Below are 22,752 nucleotides of genomic sequence, written 5' to 3'. Positions count from 1 at the left end.
TTAATCTTGTTCACAATCACATCGCTGGTGTCCCCCGTGATAGAATCCACACAAAAATAAAGTTTCTTGATGCTTTGTGATGCCAGAACATCGCTGCCTCTTGGATGCTGAAAAGTGGCCAATAGACTGTGGGAAGACTTGCGCCGTAGCATTCCATGGAAGCACTCGCTGAGCTAAGTTTTACTGCTCTAAAGAGCACTTCTGGTGCTGAAACATGCTGAAAAGCACAAAAGAAGTGTCCCTCCGATTATAAATGCCATGTTCAATGCAAGGAGCTATGTTAACAAATCGGGAAGACGACCTTGGGGAAGCCAGTGTAGGAATTTGCTTGCTGCTCGCCATAATTGGCTTACATCACAATGAAACACTGCCCTAAGCTTCATTGCACTTTTGACCGTGCAAATCAACCGATAACTTGCTAAAAACATGAAAAATTCAACGGTGCCAGTGCCGAGTCAGGCTGTCAAGATGGCAGGTCAATGCAAGCTGGTGCTTCCCCGGCGATTTTCTCAAGCCGGTCATGCTCGATTCGCGCCATCCGACTTGGTCTAAATGCGTGATAGGGTCACTGAATTTTTCCTTTTCCTTTGTCAATGGCGCGGATGCGACGTTGCGCAAACACTGACACTTGAACCATAGCATTAGCACAGTGTCGTCAACAATGGTACGCCGAAAAACTTTCCTTTCGCAAACTTGCAGCTGCACACCTCGGAAAATTTTTTTCCAGTGATTATGCAAAGCCCCTACTGCAAAACCGTTCAGTTTTCACGATCACGCTGCATACTCACAATGAGCGGCTAATCGTTTCTTGACCACAACAAACACGACCTCAGACTCAAGCCATGGCATTTGCGGCTCTTTCCAGCATGATACTCTCGTAGTCTTCCGTGACCTCCGGACCCCCTCTATAAAAGCGGCCATTGCCTTCCCCTCCTCATACCCTCTCCAGTCTCCACCGGCGTTTGTGTTGTCTTTCTCGCCTCGTCCTTGTTCAAATGTGCGCTGGAACTATGTTTCACAATGCTAATCATAACCAACTAGCCCAGCTATCCATACTTAGCCAGTCTCCAAGCCGTTTGCACGCCAGTCAGTTCTCTCGCTTGCCTTCATGTCAACTCCTCGCCTCCTCACTGCCAATTTCAACGTCGCTGGTCCTCCAAAGCTGCCCCCCTCCGGCCTGCCCTCTTCCGGCCTGCCCACGAGCACAATCTTACACCCTTCTACGGTTCCTGCTTCTTGGTCTAAACACCGATCGCCTTTTTTCTGCTACATGTGAAGCCAATGCCAAGCCCACCATTGCAACCGTCGCCACCACCAGCATGCATTGACGAAGTAAGCAAGATGCCCTAATGATATTTTGAAGCTTCTGCATTCTGCGTTGCCAGCCACATTCATTTACTTTGGCACCAACAGCACATGCATTTGGATCCACGCTGCAGGCCATGTGATTTTGTGTTCTTTGTTATGCATGCCTCTCGTGTGCTTTTCTGGTCTACATTGATAAATGGCTCCGTCAGTCTCCGGGCTAAAATGTCTGACTTTGGAGCAGTAAGTTCTGCTGATAAAGGAAGTGAAAAAAGGGGACTGGGAGAAAACTGGTGTTGTGAAGGAATTTAGCATACCGTCGTCTACTTTATCAACTGTATTGAAAAACAAGAAAGCTGTGGTGGATGGCTTTGAAAAGAGCTTCTCGGCAAAGAGAAAGAGGAATCGCGATTTGAAACACTCCAAAGTGGAAGATGCACTTCTACAGCGGCTGAAGAATTCGAATAGTGCAAATCTCCCCGTACATGGACCTGCATTTACTGCAAAAGCCGAAGCTCTCGCCCTCCAAATGGGCCATACAGATTTCAAGTGCAGCAATGGCTGGCTTGAGCAGTTCAAGAAACGACATGGCATGACCTCAAAGTAGATCGTTGGCGAAAGTGCAGCCGTGAACCTTGACAAAGACAAGGTTCACAGAAGACAAAGACATCTACAACGTAGACGAGGCTGAATTTTTCTACAAGATGGTACTGAATTGAATGTTCACTGCCGCTGACGGATCCTCATACGGAGGAAAACAGAGCAAGGAACACGTCAACGGTTATTCGTCAACGTCAGCGAAAGATTATTTCATTCACTTATACTGTGCAGCGTGCCATGGAGGCAGTCGCAGCTGGGCCTGGTCTCGGAGATCTCCTTTGAGCAATCTCGGGGGTCACGTCCAGGTCCTGCATTATTATTTCCCTCACCCTGCGCTGCACTGCGCGGGCTGGCAGCTGGGTGTGGCCTTCGAGATTTCATTGTCATTGGTACAATCTCCGAGACTGCGAGCCGGCCAAGCCAAGCTGGTGCGGATAAGTTCGCTTGTCTCCTTGATCACACAATGGAGCACTGTGTTGTGGCATGCCACGTGCTGCTCGACTGCAATGACCCAAGTGGAAAGCAGATGCGAAAGACCATCACAATGGAATAGAAGGCAGCTATCTACAGGCCTAAAAACTGCTGCGTCAAGTGCCAAGTCGTTTGTTGCACATGCCGAAGATTCTTTTGTTGTTTCATTCAAGTTTCATCACGTGTACAGCCGTGTAGTGGTCCCGCGGGCCGCAAGGGCTTCTTTTCCATTTCCATGTTTACAATTGTCTACCCCATTGGGCATATATTGCAGTAAATGGCAATAATGGATATAACGAAGTAACGGATATATAACGAAGTAATTTCGGCTCCCCTTTCAACTTTGTTATAACGAGGTTCAAGTTGGCATAATTCTAGTCCTTGAGCTAGATTATTGGAAGAGGCAGCCATTACTTGCACAATAAATCAAAACACATGTTCGACTAATTAAAGAAAAATCAATAATAACTTCTTAGTTACCTTGCAGCACATAATGCAATTTACGAATTGTAACCGATGAGTTTGCAAGGCGCATTCACTTGGAATGAATTCCCGGATGACACCGATGGTCAAATGATTGACTTGCACGCGCCTGCTTGCAAACACGCCTCTCAAGTCGTGCATGGCGCGATAAGAGTGACTGCCGCAGTGGAGCTGCATGATGTATGAAGTCCAAGTGTGATAAGATCCTATTGCGGACCGTGCACTTGGAGGTGTGAGTGAAAGTGTTCAAGAGTAAGACAAGAAAGATAGCAGCTTCATAAGAGGTGCCTTCCCGCGCGAGAAAAGGGAAGGAGGGGGAGGGGAGTTCACTCGCGGTAATGGGATCAAGTGCGCGCGTGAGAGGAGGAGGGGGTGCAAGTTGGCGCTTCGCGATTTTTGGCGCGCGTCTCAGCCTTGGCTGCACATAGATGTAAATATTTAGTAAAGCAATGAAGGGGGCTAGTTGGTGAACATTCATGGTTATATTGGACCATGAACATGAACATATTGAACTGGACGTTGTCTAAATGATAGGTTACGGGAGCACAAATACACGTGCCAGCTTCTGACAGCACCCAGCAACTTGGCTGCACATTGCAAACAATGCAAATGCTCTCCGCTACTAGAAAGCACCACAGTCATTGGCACATCAAAAACAAAAACGGAGCGAGAAATATGGGAGGCGCTTGCGATAGCTAAAGAAAAAGAAATGTGCGTAAGCACTCCGTCCATCGCGCTTATCAAAGCTGAGGTCGAGTTTGCCAGGGCGAACGGGTGCAAGTGAGCGATGTATGCCTGACCCGAACTATGATTACATTTCGTGAACTTGTCATATCTTTTGACCCCCCCCCGCGCCATATCTCCTTGTATATAAGTGCGCTATTTAACAGTATTAAACAGTTGGTAGCTTGCGCTACGTCCGTCCACGTTTTGTCCTTCCTTAATATCGTCTGTGTAAAACTGAGCGCAATATAACCATGAACGTTCACCAACTAGCCCCCTTCATTGCTTTACTAAATGTCATTTCGAGTACATCGGGCTTCTACATCCCTAACCTTCCTCTGCTTCCTCGTACTTTATATTTCGTCGACAACATTGCGAAGGCCAGGCACAGAACTCGCACCCTCACGTACGCCCTGAACAACGGTCTGTCTTCACCTGTGTTGGCTGGTCTACTCGGAAACGTCGCCCCTACCGAAAGAACGGCAAGACGCCTCTGCAAGATACTTCGAGCGGAAACGTGGCGACAGATTCGTCTCTTCCGAGACCACATTGCGGCCATATGCGAGGAAACAATGGACTCAGCGGCTTCAACAGCAATGATCAGGTATTTCTACAACTTGGCAGAGTTCCATGCCGAAAGCTTGTGGAAAGGCTCATTGAAGAGCCTCCCTAGAAGAGAGAAGCATAAGCCTGAAGGAAGCGGTGCTGTCAACCTATCCGGTAGAAAGATCCCGATTATGTGCAACAGACCCTAACTAAGGGACCAAAATACGCAATTGAACCTCCAGTAACGGAAGTACAGTTCCTGGCCATGGTACGCTCAGTCGCGGAAAGAACCCCTGAGCCAGAAAAAGTGACTTGCATCCAAGAAGTTTTGACGGGAGTGTCGAAAAAGAGCCTAGTAGGAAAACCCAAGCCTGCAGGAACAAGCAGAGTGACTAGGTACCTCAAAAAAGAAAATCTAGAACTGCTCCTCTCAGACAAAACAGGCGTGTTTGTCGTGATAAATGCTCCTGAATACGAAAAATCTGCCCAAGAAGCGATCCGTAAGAATTTCGCCAAATGCGACATTACGTACAAAGCAATTGCAAAACTGAAAAATCAAGCAGGCAAAACATGTGAAAGCATGGGCTTGACAAGATTGGCAAGGCGTGTGAAAGAAAGCAAAGAACTCACTCTGAAGCCATTTTTCACGGTAAAAACCCACAAAGAGGGAATCCCTTTTAGGACGATTGTTGAAGACCGCAGAACCTGGCAAAGATGCATGGCGGACTACTTTCAGGCCTGCTTGAACTCCTTACCTTTCGACGACCCGTTCTTGATCCGCAACTCTGACGAAGTTATTGCAACACTAAAGAGTAGCCCGCCGATGTCTTGTTTTTCAATAGACGTGTAGGACTTGTTCTACAGTCTCCCGAGGCCAGCGGTGGTACAAGCAGTAGAAGAAGCCATCGACATGCTGGGCTACACCAAATTTCAGGACGTGTGCAAGTGCAGTATTTCTAGTTTTGTGAACTTGTTAAAACTGTATCTACATGGTGCGTTTATCGAATATGGTGACAGTGTGTATGAGCAGAAGGATGGCATCGCTATTGGCTCTTGTATAGCTCCCGTGCTTTCCGACTTATTTTTGAGTGTGGGAGACAGGAAACTTGCCACCTTGTTTGAAGAAACTAACATAACTACCTACTTCAGATATGTTGACGATTATTTGGTGTGCATGAAAGAAGACCAATCCGATCCATTTAGTGTAGAAACTGTTGTCAGCATGTTCAAAAAAGCGCATGAAGGTTTAGAGTTCACGTACGAGACTCCTACCGAAGGTCGTTTGCAGTACCTTGACATTAATATTGCCTCAGAGGCTCCCACATCTGCTGGTGCTACAAAACTAGAGGAGAAAAAGAAATCCTGAGGTATGACTCATGCCATTCTAAAATCATAAAAAGAGGCATCGCCAAGGCTTGCATCAGTCAAGCAATTGAAAAATCATGCCGCCATGCGGTGAGGGAGAGCATCGATTTGCAAGTAAGCCGCTTACGAAACAGCGGGTACCCAAATAGCACGGTGGTGCAAATCTGTGAAAACTTGTTGCCCGAAATCAGAACCAACAGGAAAAGGCAGAAAACACAGGAAAATGAAAAATTGAAAAAAACGCATGTTGTTGCCTTACATTCATGGCTTGTCACATGGGATAAAAAAGACAGCCCAACGCCATGACGTTCAAGTTCTGTTCTCCACCCCACAAAAACTAAAAGCCATGTGCAAGAGGGTGAATGCAGGATCCAAAGAGGCAAACCCTAGTGCTACGATCTGTCAGACTAAGCATGTGAAAAAGTACGTGGAATGTACAACTTCAGTTGTTTACCAAATCCCACTAGATTGCGGGAAAGTATACATCGGGCAAACTGGACGTTGTCTAAATGATAGGTTACAGGAGCACAAATACACGTGCCAGCTTCTGACAGCACCCAGCTACTTGGCTGCACATTGCAAACAATGCAAATGCTCTCCGCTACTAGAAAGCACCACAGTCATTGGCACATCAAAAACAAAAACGGAGCGAGAAATATGGGAGGCGCTTGCGATAGCTAAAGAAAAAGAAATGTGCGTAAGCACTCCGTCCATCGCGCTTATCAAAGCTGAGGTCGAGTTTGCCAGGGCGAACGGGTGCAAGTGAGCGACGCATGCCTGACCCGAACTATGATTACATTTCGTGAACTTGTCATATCTTTTGACCCCCCCCCCCCGCGCCATATCTCCTTGTATATAAGCGCGCTATTTAACAGTATTAAACAGTTGGTAGTTTGCGCTACATCCGTCCACTTCCTTAATATCGTCTGTGTAAAACTGAGCGCAATATAACCATGAACATGGATGTAAGCGTGGCTGAGTGTATATGCAGCCACACACCTTGCTCAAGAGGTAATCGCCGCGTGTGCCAAGAGTGGGCGTGCCAAGATGGTGTGGCATCATGTTAGCTATCTTCCCGTGCATTTAGTATTGGAGATTGCATAATCTTGAATTTCTGTGACTTGTTGGAACCAGAGCCAGATGAAGCATTTGCTCCCTCCTGCTGGCGCTTTTTATGATAACGTCGTCGCTGTGTGGATGACGCTATCAGCTGCGGGGTTGGAGTGCATGCGAAAGCGTGGCTGGCGTTGCTTAATTCGTACCACCAATGTGAACATATTGTCGACGTACGTGACATGAACCATATCATTCGTTGGCGACTCCCAAATTCATCTCAATAAATAGTTTTCTCATTCAAATTTGCTTTTTTGATTGTCCGATAATTCGGAAAATTCTGCGGCCCCTTGTGAGAAAAATCTAACTGTGACTGGACTTACTTGCATAAAATGTTGAATTTCAATATAGCTAAGCAAATTGCCGATATTACTTACTTCGTTATATTGAGGTTTAACTGTATCTCTAAACTGGTGCCATCGTGGAAAATCATTCCGAGTGGTACGATACACCTTGAAAATTGACCGGTTACTATTAGTAAATTGCAATATGTGCCGTAAAGTAATTAATTATGAAGTTAATTAGTGCTTTATTGTTAATTAGTTCAACATTTTTAAAAAAATTTCTTGTACAAGTAATGTTTGCCTTGTTGAATAATCCAGCTCAACGGCTAGAATTATGCTGTCTGCCACAGCCGAATTTTAAGAATTCACTAAGTCTTGCGCACTATTTGTAGGTGCAGCAGATTAGGCAGAAAAAAATCTGCTTATTTGCCTAAACATGATGGCAGCAGGGTTGAAGTTATCTATAGTAGTTGACAAAAGCGTGTCTAGACGATAAGACACAAAAATAGAACACACAACAGTTTTCTTCTGAATCCAACAGTGTCGTCTATTCCTGTTTGTCTTCACTGTGTCCGTGTCTGTGCGCTGCTTCACCAGCAAGGTACTATGAAGAAGCTTACTGTAACCAGTATAGAGAAGGGTGTATACCTTTAGGCTTGATGCATACGGCGTTTCCTTTGGGTCCCACCATGGCTGAGCTTTCAGCCCATCAACGCTGTACAGAGAGCGCTGGTAAACAGATGCAAAGAGTCCCTCTTTGACTCCTTCTTTGTAGACTTTCAGAGCCTGGGAAGAGTATTGTATATAATAGCCTTTCCATCACAAATTACTGGAATCTTCAAAGTATAGAGAATGTGCCCAAAGAATGTTGCTAAAATGCGAGGTATCGGAGCCTAAAGACTGTTGTACACTTGTCTGCACACACTGTGAGGCACAACGCTATTGAATGGCTTAGAGAAGTGTTAGCATACTTCACCTAGAGGCACACAAGGCACTATTGAATATGACTTGTGTCTTAGTCTTGCTGTGAGCAATTTCAGGCAGGAAGTGCACAATCCAAACAATGTTAAAAAGAAACCAGTGAATGCCAGAGAAAGCTACGAGAAGCTGAAGGAAACCAGGGGAATACTGAGAAATCCAAACTGCTCTTCACTCACTTGAGATCCATCAAAGGGAAATTGTAAACCTCACAGGTTTTAAACATGTCTCCACTGTCTGCACACAGAAAGCAGGTGCCACAGTATACCAGTACGTATGATATACAGTATACCATACGTACTAAGCTCTTTGCTTACATGATTGAAGCATATGTGTTTAGCTCAACAAGCCAGCAAAAAATGCAACCTGAAACAAAGCAGAGCAACGCACGTGTCAATGAAGTAAGCCATTAATCACCAGTGCAGATACAGATGGTATGTGTATGTAGTGGGAATGGTGCACACTAATTTTGGAGATAAAGTGTCTATCTCATAATTGATATGCAGTTCTTACAGGCACAGGCATTGCCAGCTGGAAATTGCATGTCACAAAATGGAACCTCTTAACCCATTCAGGGTCAATGACGTAAATACACGGCGCCGCGAACAAGCCCAAAATGGTAGATACCGTATATTTATAGCGCCGTCCGTACGTTTAAAAAGTGTGCCTATTTCCTACCTTTTTCTTTTCTGCCATGCGCTGCCACTACGTGGGAGTACAGGGGATTTTTTTCTCGCGTCTCCCTCTCTCAGTTTTCGTTGCATGGTTTGTTTTAGAGCTAGTTTGCTCCGGCACGTCTATATACTACCGCTCGCGCATTGGCGCGCGCGCTGGCGGACGGCGGTTTGGGTTTTGTTCCGTGGGCAGTTTCGGCTTCTTGCACTCGAAAAACTGATGGCTATCTCATTACTAATCGCTCAAAGGGCGACCGCCTGTTTCTCGCTCGTTTAGTGCTCACACGGGTGCGCATAGGAACGATGCTGCCATGCATACGTTTTATTTTCTTTTCTTTTTTGGAGACCCGCGAAAACTAATTGCCTCTGGTTGGCGATAAGATGAAGACTAGCAGAAGTTTGTCACACGTTTTGCCTTTTTGATGGGCACACAATTACACAGTATTCTTGAGTGCGCTGACCTACGCAGTTCGATTGCGCCATGTACGTAAATATTAGTGTAAGAGCAGGAACATTTGAGAGTTACAAAATATTCTTGTGTGCGCATTTTTTAAGCCTTGAACTGTGTGTATAACAATGCATCAAATTTTTAATACTTATAAGTTAATTTCCTTTTTTTATTGTTGTTATTAATTAATAAACAGTACATATATACCAACGCAATTTCTTTTTCATTTTATGGTCACCCTAGAAAAATTACCGTAATTTTTTTTCGAAATAGGTCCGTCAGAAGAATAACCGACCCTGGCCGGTCGCATATGACGAAAAAAGATCGACCCTTAAAGGGTTAATACAAGAGTAACAGGTTCACTTGATGAATCTTGCAGGAAGGACGAAAGAGAAATGGCTCTTCATATTTAGAGGTAACTGTATTTAGTGATGTTGAAAACAAAAGCTGAGGCAACACAAGATGGGTGCATGTGAACAACAAAGTAAGATGCATATGGCTGTGCAATAAAACAGTTGCCACACTTGCATGCACTTCTGGATATGGGTGAAAAGTGAAACTTTTTGGTGAGACATTCAAGCACAAGCTGTTTAGCACAGCACCATAATGAAGGAAGCAAACGTCGATATAACCCAGAAGTGACGTGGTACTGGTAATGTGGGTGATTTGGCATAAGGAAGAAAATTGGGATGCGTAAAACAAGAAAGTGACTCGTGCAAGTGATGTAATGCCTGCTCAATTTATAAATTTTAAATAAGTGTTAAATATGCCTTCAGCAAGTCATCTAAAAGGTGTCCTGAACCACTCAGGCTTGGTGAAAAAACAGTCCACGGATAGCATACGCCGCTGTGAACACCTTGGCGAAGTTTTGCAGTTGTGCATGGTGAGTGGAACTCGGAAGCAGAGCGCAGTCACCTTTTTCTCAAACACTCTCCAACAGAAGCCTCCTCCTCACCCTTTTTGGAGCTGCCATATTTTGTCATATAGTGGATTACCATACACTGCTGCTCTTGGCCAAAAGCTGGCATCAATCAAGCAGGGCCTTTGGATCAGCGTGCTTCTTCCTACTGTTACAGTGTATCTTTATTGATGCAGTTTAATAAACAGGCTGATGTAAGCGAAAATCTGTGTTTTGAATTTCTATAAGAATTACGCACTTCCTGAAGTACGAATCTTGTACTATTGCCAACCATCATCTGCTAACGCTCGTTTATGCCCGCATGCTGCATAAATGAAACTTTGGCCACACTGCTTATCAGTGTTGTAGCCATCAAGTCTCGCTAATTTCAATTAGTTTTGAACACCTCAACTAGCCTCGAACCACGCGAAACTTAAGGTCAGACCACACGCAAGCTGGCCAGTGTGCGCTCACTCAAGCTGCTCCTGGCTAAACGTCCTAGCAGACTTCACTCCGTATTGAGTTATGATGCAAAATGTGCAATTTGGAGGTCAATACTATCCCTCGGTCAAGCTCATGCAGGACAAAGCTGGTCCATATCATGTGGCATGGCCAGACTGGAGCACATGATCACAAGCATGCACTCCGGCCTTGTTGTGCCCATAGTTAGCCACTACAGTGGAGTGTAGCTGCATCTACAGCACAGTGTAAAAATGCCGCGACGAACTTGCTGCACTTGCCGCATGCTCTGACTGGCACCTGTGGGTGACATGACTCAAGGCCCAAATGCCAACATCTGCCGAACAGGTTGTGTGCTTTCGAGCAGCACCCTCAAGGTGTGTCACCATCAGTGTCGAAGCTTGTTATGTCAGGAATCCTTTCAATGCGAGTCTGGAATGTGGCATCTATCGCTTAGCCGATGCACGTGCTGCCGATGTACTCACACAAGTGAACACGAAGAGGAAGTTTGTTCGGCATTTGGAAATTGTTTGATTGCCGTAAATAAAATGTGCGACTCATGACACTCGGTATGAGAATAGCCGCGCATAGCTATCTAGTACACTGTAGCATAGCAAAGGGATGAGACACTGTGAACTTAACCGTAAGCTGAGTGATAGCCCTTGAGTTTGGTGTGTCGTAGGAACCCAAATCTGAAGTAGTGGCATCTATGTGAACATCCAAAATCAAAGTTGAACTGTGCGCCATGATGGTGTTCAGTAGGTGGAGCGTTGTGTGTACCACCCGGCTCTGCCATAGCCTTCGCCTGCCCTCACAGTGCAAAGCACTGAAGAAAAGCCGGGAGCAAAGCACTGACGAAAGGCCAGGAGCAGTGCAAATGTGATAAAAGGCGATCTTCGATTGCCCATAACTCTGCTTCTGCTAAACACACTGAAGTACTTTTTGCAACAAGGTATTTCTGATATAACGTCAAATGAATTTCTTGACTTCAATAAAAAGTGGTTCAGGACCGCTTTACCCTTTACGAAAGAGCCATGCACCACACTATCAGCAGCCCTGCAGCACATCACAGGCAACAAACTGTGATTGCCTGAGGCACCAGTCTGAGATCGACAAGTTAAAGTGTTGTCAGCATATATCTGCCAAGAGTTCATTAATGCGGAAGTTGCCTTAAAAAGGTGAACATCGTAAAATATTAGGGAATACAGTCGAACCCGGCTATATCGAACTTGCAAAAAACCCCTAGTATCAGTTTGATACAGAACATAATTCGATATAAGCCTGCTAAAGAGTTGTGGACGTCATAAAAGCACATACCATTTACAAAATTATTTTTTTGATGAAACTAGCTTAGTTTCGCCCGACATAGTCCTGCATTTTCTTCTGCTTGGGCAATTTCGCTGCCTGCGATGCACGCACTTCTCCACAATGTCTAAAGAGTCTGAGCAGCTGAGGCCGCAACCTTCCACATTCAAACAGAAGCACCGGACTAGTGCGAGTGCACCAATCACCTCGGAGGATGTGGGCAAAGGACTGTCGTTGCTTTCCTCATTGTGTCGACTTTCACTTGTGCTCGGTACGATATCGGCAATTTAGGCCTTGCTTCAGGCTCTCCTGTGGTTGCGACACCATCATCTGCACTCAGAAACTTGTCGACCATCGAATCAATGGCTTTTGGAAATTCTGACAGCCTGCTCCAAACTTCGGCGACACCGGCAACAGCTTTGTCGCACTCATCAGAATTTACGGTCATCACCGGGCCCACAGAAGCTGACACATCTGAAGCAATTTCGGATGAACCACTTGTGCAAGGCCATGCATACGCAACGGGAACCACGGGCACTGGGTTGCGAGTTTGTCCGCTTTAGAGCTAATCTCACCTTTATTCTTCAAGATTGTGCTGAGAGTCCTCCTTGGAATTTTGCAAACAGCTGGGACATCTCACTTCTCGCCGCATTTCATTCATATTATGATTTTGCACTTCATGGCGAAAGCCAAATTCTGCCGCTTCATCACGGCAGCACTGCGGGAGAAGGCCCACAAGGTGCAAACACAATGAACTAGAAAAGCAGCGAGACAACTCGCACTTGTGCCATCTTGCACGATGAGGGCACGAGAGCCTCTGATTGGTTGTGTGAGCAAGCACTACGGGCGGGCAAAGATAATTTTTTGCAGGGGGGTGTCGATGGCTCGCCTGGCCCAGCACAGTCACGGTAGGGAGATCAGATGATGACGATGATGTTGTTGTGGCCAACCCTTTGCATCGGGTGGACAAGGCAATCACACCCAAGCCAGGATGACGCTCTACTGCCTATCTGTTAGAGCTAAAGCAAGCACAGGTAGTAAAAAGGAAAAAGTGGTTGGATGGAGCCGTGCCGCCGGATTTCCCGGCCGCTGCGAGGGAAAGCCAACTTCTGGGGGCACTTTTGCGCTGCTTGATGTTCGATATATCGGGAGTCACTGCAGTTTTTGTTCGAGGTAAGCATAATTATTGCTATATGTACTCATTGTAACTATACCGTGTTCAGAAATTGTTCGATATATAGACTAATGTGATGTAAATGGGTTCAATATAGTCGGCTTCAACTTTATTAGAAATAGAGGACTCAAGTTATGGGGTGCTATCTACCAGACATAAAAAAGAACACATAGGGCATACAAAGGAGTTCAGGCTATTGGGTACTTAAAGCCGCTCGGTTATGCTATTTCTAAAACTCATATAATTCATGTAACTAAATTACCTATTAAATGAACACATGAATGAATGCATAAATTATTGAGGATGCCACAAATACATGCCATGGCACTGTGGCAAGGAACTTTCAGTTCAGAAGTTATGATTAAACATTGCAACAGCACATGAAACAGGACAAAGGAGAAGAATGAACAAAGCGCTTTGCTTGTTCTTCTCTTTGATCCTGTCCCATGCGCAGTTACTCTTGTCTTTTTGTCAGAATCGCAGACTATTGCATCAAACACAGTTAAACTGATTTTAAATATTGGGATAGCAGCCACTTTTAAGAGGAGACGCTCCTCGAAACAACTTAAAAAAAAATTATTTGTATTAAAGGTCTCAAAATTCAGTCTAGTATAGAGTTTTCTATGCAGATTTCAAAAATGGCACTGCTTTTTGTGTAGCTGTTATAGTGTTATGTGATGCACAATGGCAAAATATAGTAGTCATCTTTAAGGGTACTTTTTTTATGTCATAAGTTTTCGCAGAAAGCATCATGCTGTTGCTTGTTTAGCTCTTTGTAGATCGCAAAGTGCCGATATCTAGTCAAGCAGTGTGTACAGTTGCTGAAACTATGCAAGAAAATGAGAACATTTCAAATAATCTTTTTCTCAATTCTCTGAAATATAACCATGTACTTTTGCAACTTACGGCTTGGAGATATTGCAATTTCAAGTAGATAATAGCACTGTACATATCTTCAAGAGCATGTACGCCAAATTTTGTTAGTATAAGTGTACAAGGTTAATTTCATGTGATTGTGAAAAGAAAATTAGCTGAAGTGTCCCAATTTTTTTGTAGTTCCAGTAATTGCACACGCTGTTTGAATAGATATCGGCACTTTGCGGTCTACAAAGAGCTAAATAAGGTACAGCACAAAGCATTCTGCGAAAATTTATTACACAATAAGGTGCCCGCAAAGTCACTCTATTTTGCCATTGTGTAGGGCTTCACTCAAGAACTACAGCAGCTACACAAAAACTAATGACAAATGTGAAATCGGCTTGAAATGCTCTATAAGTGGGTGGATCTTCAAATCTGTAGTACAAATATTAAAGAAATGTTTTTTCGAGGAGTGTCTCCCCTTAAGAAGCAGTACTGTGGCAGCCTCCAATCAATGTGACATTGTACAGGTTTATGGGGCACCTTTCACTATGTGTGCCACTGGGAAATGACGAGTAATGCACTGCTAGCACTGATGAGCACATTAATGCACAATACTGTGTAGCCAAGCAGCAACACTTTCATGGCTACAACTTGACATTATGTTGGATTCTGTTCTTGTAGTAATGCAACCGGCACTAACCACAGCCAGGTAATGCCAAATTTGATCTATAATGCATCTGCATTAGCACAAGCACAATTGCAGAGCTGCTGGTTTGATAGAGACTTAACAGAAGAGTGCATCACGATGCATGACTAAATGCTGTATGTGAAGAGCACCATTGCTCATGTTCAATCCGTAGTTACGTGTTGCAGCACATGAGTTCCACTATGCTTTGTGACCCACTGCAACATGTTTACGGAGGGAAATAGCAGCTCGTTGAGTTAATCTCAGTGCCCCACAGTGGAACCCTCAAAGAAGAAGACCTCATTGAAAGTCACCTCATCATTCTGTCCGGTCCTCTGGAGGGCATCTCCTAGGTGCAAGTAAAACCGGCCATCTATGACCCCTGGCTCCTTGGTTGCAATGCCTTCGCTCATATACTTGATGCCACTATCCAAGTCATTTCTTTCAGTCTTCAATATGAAACCATAGTGCACCTTGGCAAACCCATTGTTTGGGTCTTGTTTCAAAACCTGAATGAGCAAGAGCAAAAACTGAGACAAGGCCTTACAGGCTCAAATTATGAATTGTCAAAAGTTCAAGTTGTTCAAAACCATATCAAATGTAATTGGAAGACAAAAGTATGGCTAGTTATTTTAAAAATATGATACACAAAATTTTTATTTTTGCATTCCTTTCAGATGAACCTAGAAATGAAGCCAAATTAATACATACGTACAAAGCAGGCATACATTAGCATTACAATGGTTTCTATTCAGCTGCAAACCATGGCTGAAAATGTTGCTTCTTTTCATGCTTTTATGATGTTGTAATTGCTTTTCAGAACATATAGCAGAGAAGGCAGAAAGTGTACAGCAATAAGAAGCAAATAAATGAGTTGTGCAGGCGCATTGGATGAAAACCATAAAGGGCCACCGAAACCAAATCTTTACTGTGAACAGTGGTAGCTGCCCTGTAGCTCAGCTTTTGTGAATTGTAATGATGTGTCACTATGGTTACTTTGTTGCTATGGTAAATTTACGAATAGCTCAAAGCAAGACAGGGAAACAGTTTTTCCTATTTATGGGAAAGCTGAGATTCAGTTTCAGTGGCACCATATAACTTTTTTTCCAATGTTTTGCAACACTACTATTTGCATAGCTCCATTTCTGTTTAAATAAAGCCAGCAAAATCATTAATAGCTCTCATGGCCCACTGCTTGTAAATCACAGCAGTCTTCTGTTAAATGTGGAAAAGAAAGCTACACAAAAAGAAGCATGTTGCAACCAAGTGAAAGTGGTGTTTTCAAATGTGCACAACAAATCTGCATTGATTGTGATCATAAGGTTAAGAATGACAAAGTTAGAGAGGTGATCACTACCAATTAATGGCAATATTTTTCACCAATGCATGCAGTGTTCTTAATAAGTGAACTTAATCATCTCGTATTGATGCATGCTCAGCTGACATAATTGCCTTTTTGGAAACTTGGCTTTCAGCTAAAATAAAAAACAGTGATATATTATAATGTGAAAAAAGTTATAAGATCTACCGCTATGACTGTGATGTTCGTGCTCGCGGGGGTGGGTGTTCTAATCGCCACGAATAATCAACTTGCTTTGTCAAATGTGCAAGTAGTGGCTGCTTTAGAGTTTTTGAGCATACATGCTGCGGCTGATAATCGTAACTGTATTTTTTGCATGTGTTATAGATTGCCAACAGCACCAAAATCATTCTGCGATGATTTACATGATGTTCTAAACAATTTAACTTTTCGTTGTCCTACGTCACCTTTGTTTCTTTTGGCGGATCTTAATTTTCCTAATATTTTGTAGTGAAGTGGTTTCGTTTTTCTTTCCCGGGCAAGAAGCTCATCTGGTAATACACAATTTCTGAATCTCTGTTCGGACTTTAACCTGTCAGAGCTAGCACAAGAACCCCACTGTACCACTACCATGTCATCTAACATCCTAGGCCTTATTTTTACCACTTTGCCTGACTTTGTTTCGAAACTGATTTGCCTACAGGGCTTAAGTGATTACTTGATTATTAATTTTATGTTGAGAATGCACATATCTTTCAAGAGAAAATCTAAAGTTATCATTGACTACAACCACGCTGACACACCATGAATTACTAGTGAACCAGAAATGTTCACCAGCGACTGCATTACTAAATTTGATTAATGCTCTGTTGAAGAAAACTGGCAGCTCTACAAAAATAAATAATATTTCATTAACTGGTATATATCTCAAAGGCAGTTTCATAGAACTCATGCTTGCACTGGTTTAATTATTCCTTAAGCAACAACGCAACAAAAAGAAACATATTTTCCAATATGCCAAACAAAACAATCTTGCCAAGCACTGGGATGCTTATGATTATGTGGAAGCAGAGTACATTTGTGCCACTAGCAATGCTAAAAAAACTAGTTTCAATGTTACACTGCTCTTACTAATCCACGCAAATTCTGGAACATTGTAGTGACAAGAAGGCCGATTATATTCAGTTGGTTCATGTTGATGGCAGCGATTATGAAGAAAATCTGTGTTGCACTGTGTTAAATGAAGTGTTTACCTCATTTCTTGTGATAATAACCCTACCAATTTACCGAATATTTCTCATTCCTTGTTCCATACTATGGATTCCATATTAATTGACTGGGTGGGTATCAACCATTTGATTGATGCTAGAAGAATGATTTTTCTGCGGGTCCTGATCTTATTAATTCAAAAATGCTAAAATGTATGCACAATTTTCATTTGTTATTCTATCGAAACTGTTCCCTCAGTCATTAGAGTGCTCATCACTTCCTATAGACAGAAAAACAGCTAAGGGCATTCTGCTCCATAAATCAGGTAATGCGGATTGTCCTGCGAACTACCAGGTCTGTCTCATTAACTAGCATTCCATGTAAACTTTTAGAACATATAATATACTCTCGTCTTACAGATTTCCTGGAAAGTAACCCATTTTTCTATCCATGTCAGCACGGTTTTATAAAACCGTTTTCATGTGATACTCAACTTCTTTGTTTCACTAACGATTTGTTTGCCGCCTTAGATCAAAGATTTGATATTGACTGTATAGTTTTTAGACTTTGCCAAAGCTTTCCACTCCGTATGTCGTAACCTACTTATTCACAAACTTAATCAGCTTAATATTGAGCCAAATATGCTGTCTTAGATTAAAGAGTTTCTTTAATATCAAACTCAAAATGTCGCAGCCAATAACTATCTATTTGTTTTGTCACCAGTTGCATCCAGCGTGCCACAAGGATCCATCTTGGGGCCTTTGCTCTTCTCGATTTATATTAATGATCTCTCTAACTGTGTAGTCCCATCATCAATTAATCTGTTTGCAGATGATTGTGTAACATATTGCAAGATCACTAACCCTGATTATTCATATAAGCTGCAAGGGGATCACTACAATGTGTCACTCTGGTATAACAAGACGATGAGCAAAATGTGAACAAGGTGAATGCAGGAGCCAACGTTTTGACAAGTGGACTTGTCTTCTTCAAGGCGACGTGTGCTTTTCTCGCGACAGTATATATAGGTGGTGTTCTTCTAAAGGGGAGAGGGTGTGAGGCGGGAGGGTGCGGAAACAAGGGAAGGTGTGTTAGCATGTCGAATTGAGAGTAAAGGAACGCGGTGCACAAGGTCAAAGCCAGGGCCACCCCTCACCCCCTAGCCTGGTCTTTTAACCCACGCATGTTAGCCGGCGTGAAAAGGGCATCTGACACGCCGGCTGAAAAAAAAAGCGGGGGGGGGGGGGGGGGAGAGGAACGGAAAGGAAAAAAAAGAAAAAAATGGGGGGGGGGAGGTATGCCAAGAAATCCAACTAAGTGTTGTTGCCTATAGCTTGAAGTTTAGCATAGCGAATAGATTCTAAAGCTCCCTTTGAAACGTTTATGCCTATTGGTTGTAATGTCTTGAACTTATGGATAAGGTAGGATTCCCTGTATTTTCTTTCTCGTTCAGAACGGAAATTTGACTGTAAGATGTAGAGTTTAAGTTCATCAAAGTTATGACCTGGTTGGTTGAAATGCTCGGCAACGGCTTTGGGAAGCTTTTTAGCTGTGGCCGCGCGGTGTCCGTTTAATCTGACATTAATTAATTGTCTTGTTTCACCGATATATAGTTTCTTACAGAAGGAACAATCAAGCATATAGATCACATCCGAACTTGTACAAGTGAAGCTAGATTTGACTTCATGTGTATAACTATTAAAAATAGTTCTATTTGTATAACTAAATTTAAAAATTAAAAGCACCGCAAATAGTTATACACATGAAGTCAAATCTAGCTTCACTTGTACAAGTTCGGATGTGATTTATATGCTTCCCGCATTCCTCGTCTTTTCTCTGGTGTAACAAGCGGCTTATGAAACTTAATGCTAGCAAGTGTAAATCGATGCACAGATCACATACGGTCAGCAACGGCAATCATTGTAGATATGTACTGAATGACACTTTGCTAGCATCAGTTAACACTCACAAATATCTTGGCCTTCACATAACTAATAATCTATCATGGAATATGCATGCTAACTATAATACAGCTAATGCTAATAGCATGTTAGGATAGTTTCATTTTAATTTTGCTACTGTTCACACTTCTGTAGGATGGAGTTGTCTTCGTTCAGATAGCACATAATGAAACAATGTCAAACCGTAAAGAGGCGGTTACATATGTTCCCAAATTTTTTTGAAGCTGATGACACAAGTATCATTGACTACTTGTCATTTGCACTGGACAATTTTGATTCTCAAAGTGATATCAATACCATGTGGGAATCATTCAAGCATATTATTTTCCATTGTATTAGCAAATTTGTGCCAGTTCATAAAAGAAGGAAAGCTAAACAGAACCCTTGGATCAACAGGGAAATTATCCAACTAAAACGTCAAATAAGCCGCCAAAGACGGAAAGTAACAAAAGACCCCGCAAAAATAACTGAGTTGTCTGCACAACTGCATTCTATGATCACTGAAGCCAAAAGTAGATATTACAAAGAAACATTGACAGATTTCGTGAGGTTGTCTCCCAGTAAATTTTGACGTCACATGTCGAAAAAGGACGACGAGTTGCATAGCATTGTAATTGATAAAGCTGTAATTACTGATCCTGCAGTGATTGCTTCTTCTTACGAGTTCTTTCAGTCGGTGTTTTTTGTTCTATCACAATGCCCAGTACTGAATTCATACTCTCTCCATCACTTCGCTCGGAAGAGATGCCAGATGTTAAAGTCTCGTATGAGGGAATTGTAGTTCTTCTACTAAACATTGATGTCAAAAAATCGATAGGCCCCGATGACATATTGAACGCGTTTCAGCGCAGGTATGTGGAATGGGTTGCGCTTTACTTAAAAATTGTGTTTGACGCGTCACTTGCAGAAGGCAGAGTCCCTGATGACTGGCTTATGGCAAAGGTTATACCTGTCCACAGATCTGGAGATAGACAGACAAGTGAAAATTATTGTCTTATATCGCTGACCTGCGTTTGCTGCAAGCTCCTAGAACATGTTGTAGCAAAGTCAATTTACACGTACATCGAAAATGCAAACTCATTCTTTCCCAACCAACACGGATTCGGACAGTGCCTTTCCACAACAACACAGCTTCTTGAAACAATCCATGACATTAACAGCTCATTAAACAATAAGAAACAGATAGATGCCATCTGTCTTGATCTGTCGAAAGCATTCGACAGAGTGCTACATGCAGAATTGATTGTGAAACTGACTAATATGGGAATAAACGTGAAAATAGTAAAATGGATAACCGCATACCTCCGGGGCAGAACCCAATACGTAGAAGTGGAACACATTAAATCAAAGCTGTTGAACATGACGTCTGGTGTCCCACAGGGGTTTGTGTTAGGTCCTGTACTATTTTAGTATATATTAATGACATTTCCTCTGCAATTGATGAAGGTATCACAGTGCGACATTTCGCTGATGATTGCTTATTATACAAAGAAATTAATAGCACGGATGATCAGAAATTACTCAGTGACGCTCTTAAGGCTATAGAAAAATGGTGTGACAAATGGAAAATGAAAATAAATGAGAGTAAGACTGTTGTATTGCGCATAACGAATAAAATAAATCATATTTTTGATTTTAATTACACAGTGAATTCTTCGGTGCTTTCCATGGTTGACGTGCTGAAATACTTAGGCATACACATATCCGCGAAGTTAAGCTGGCCGAACCATGTTATAACAATATGTGAAACTACGGAAAAGAAGCTTTGGTTCTTGTGACAGAAATTGCAGTTAGCCTCACAGTCAGCAAAACTAACAGCTTACTTAAGAAACGTTCGACCCAGGCTAGAATATGCCAGCATAATCTGGGACCCTTATCAGTCAGGGTTAATTGAGAGACTGGAAAGAGTTCAACGTCGGGCAGCAAGGTTTATTCTATCACGTTACTCTCGCACAGATTCTGTCTCCGAAATACTCGGTTTGCTGAACTTGCCTACGCTCGCTGAACGTAGGCGCATAGCTAGGTTAAAGTTCTTTTTTCTTCTCACTAAAAACACATTCAACATCAATAGTGAACAGTATTCGATAGCACGACAAGGTAGAATGCTACGGTAAAGCAAATATAATATTTTTCAAATACCTCAGATGCACATTAATGCTTACGCATTTTCCTTCTTCCCAAGAACCATTAAAGAATGGAATGAATTACCGGTGTTAACGCGAGAAAGCATCAGTGCAGAAGAATTTGAGAAAACTTAAAGCTACATTGAAAGATGCACGCACGTATATGTGCTCACCACTTTTTTCTTTTGCCCCCCCCCCCCCCCCCCCCCCCCGAGGGGTGTATGACCTCATTTGTTAACACTGCATTTATAGTCTTATTGATCGGAGTATGTGCAAAATATTTTGCTTATGAATCTTTTTTGTTCGCTTATGTTCGCCTATTCAAACACTATTCATGTACTGCCTTATTCATGTACTGTACTAATTGCCAAAATACTGCTATTGACTTGTTCTTTTTTTGTGCTATATGTGTTATTGGAATATCATGTATTGCACTAATTGTTGAAGTGCTGCTTTTGACTCACCCTGTAATGGCCGATAGGCCAACAGTATGAGTAAATAAATATAATTGACACTCTACAAAACCCCAGTTCACTCAAAACTAGAATTCGCATCTGCCATTTAGGATAACAGTCAACCATCACTAACCCTCACCCTTGAAGTAATTCAACACTGAGCAGCTCGTATTACTCCGCTATTCCAGTGTAACATGTATGAAAAAACTCTGAATCTCCCAGATCTTTCAATACGCCGCAAATGCGCTGGTCTTTGCCTATTCTACAAGGTTTATCACTGTAACCAAGTGCTGAAGAAACAACTTATCAGCCCACCTTTCTACGTTTCATTGTAATCTGACCATAGATATAAAGTTGACGTCCCATCCTGCCAAACAAACAGGTACCATGATTCTTTTTTACCCTGCACAAGTGTTGACTGGAACCACTTTCCTGCTTACATCATTCACATCACAGACGTCTGCATATCATCTTGATTTGTTACCTCTCCTTTCTGTAGTGCCTTCAGGCCTTGAAAGTATAAAATAAATAAATAAATAAATAAATAAATAAATAAATAAATAAACACAGAACATACTACTGGTGGCATTCTCAGGAGGGAATTAACAACAAACAGCCGGTTTTGTTCACACAGAATTCGTTTGTTTTTATAATATGCTCCATTTTGGCATGAAAATCACTGAAATACAGAATGACCTAATCACGTGCAAATGCATGTGCTCGCAACAACGTTTTGGTGTTAACAGCGCAACTAGACGGGGGCACGAGATGAGAAGATGACACCACGCAGCGCTCGTGGTGCCGTCTTTTCGTCTCGTGTCCCCGTCTAATTGCGCTGTCAACACCAGGATCGAAAACGAACAAGCTCAGTTGCCGTTCTAGTGAACAATGTTCTGACAAGCTTTTCTGGCTACTGGTTGAATAAAGACACTTATTTTCTGGTTAATTCATTGTTTCAGGCCCCCAATCATATAGAATTTGAGCCAATCACCACCAAGTCTGTGTAATAGATCAGTGACTGTACTTCTTTTGTTGAATGTACTGCCACACAACTTTGCCACCTTGTTTGATAGTGTATTAATTAAAGGGTCCCATAGCAGTCAGGTGCTTAAGAACCTCTAGTTGTATCAGCTGTGTCTTTATAACTTACACTTTAGTTGAATTAAAATAAACTGCAGACTTCAACCGTCTAAGCTCGGGAATGAAATTTTTGAATTTGACCACATATGAATCAAATGGTTTTGCAGTGAAATTACAGCTTAGTGGGTCAATTAAAATCTTTAAATTTGCTTGAGTTAACCAAGATTGCTAATTCAAGTTTGAATTAATCAT

At 42.6% G+C, this 22,752-nt stretch overlaps 1 protein-coding gene across 4 annotated transcripts in view; it reads right to left on the bottom strand.

Annotated features, from left to right (window-relative positions):
• LOC135903996 (aspartyl/asparaginyl beta-hydroxylase-like) overlaps positions 1-22,752 on the bottom strand; it is a 66,934-nt gene that overhangs the window by 29,263 nt on the left and 14,919 nt on the right. For 3 of the 4 annotated variants that reach the window (XM_070539231.1, XM_065434506.2, XM_065434503.2), the window contains exons 9-10: positions 14,687-14,881; positions 7,539-7,676 (exon numbers count right to left, since the gene is read on the bottom strand). In XM_070539231.1, coding sequence (XP_070395332.1) covers positions 7,539-7,676; positions 14,687-14,881 — 333 coding nt within the window. The remainder of the gene's footprint in view (positions 1-7,538; positions 7,677-14,686; positions 14,882-22,752) is intronic. The other variant, XM_070539232.1, reaches the window with a different exon arrangement.

Source organism: Dermacentor albipictus, chromosome 5 (assembly GCF_038994185.2).
Source record: "Dermacentor albipictus isolate Rhodes 1998 colony chromosome 5, USDA_Dalb.pri_finalv2, whole genome shotgun sequence".
Lineage (NCBI taxonomy): Eukaryota > Metazoa > Arthropoda > Arachnida > Ixodida > Ixodidae > Dermacentor > Dermacentor albipictus.
The sequence above is the reverse complement of the archived record's forward strand: the minus strand, read 5'-3'. Positions and strand labels throughout refer to the sequence as shown.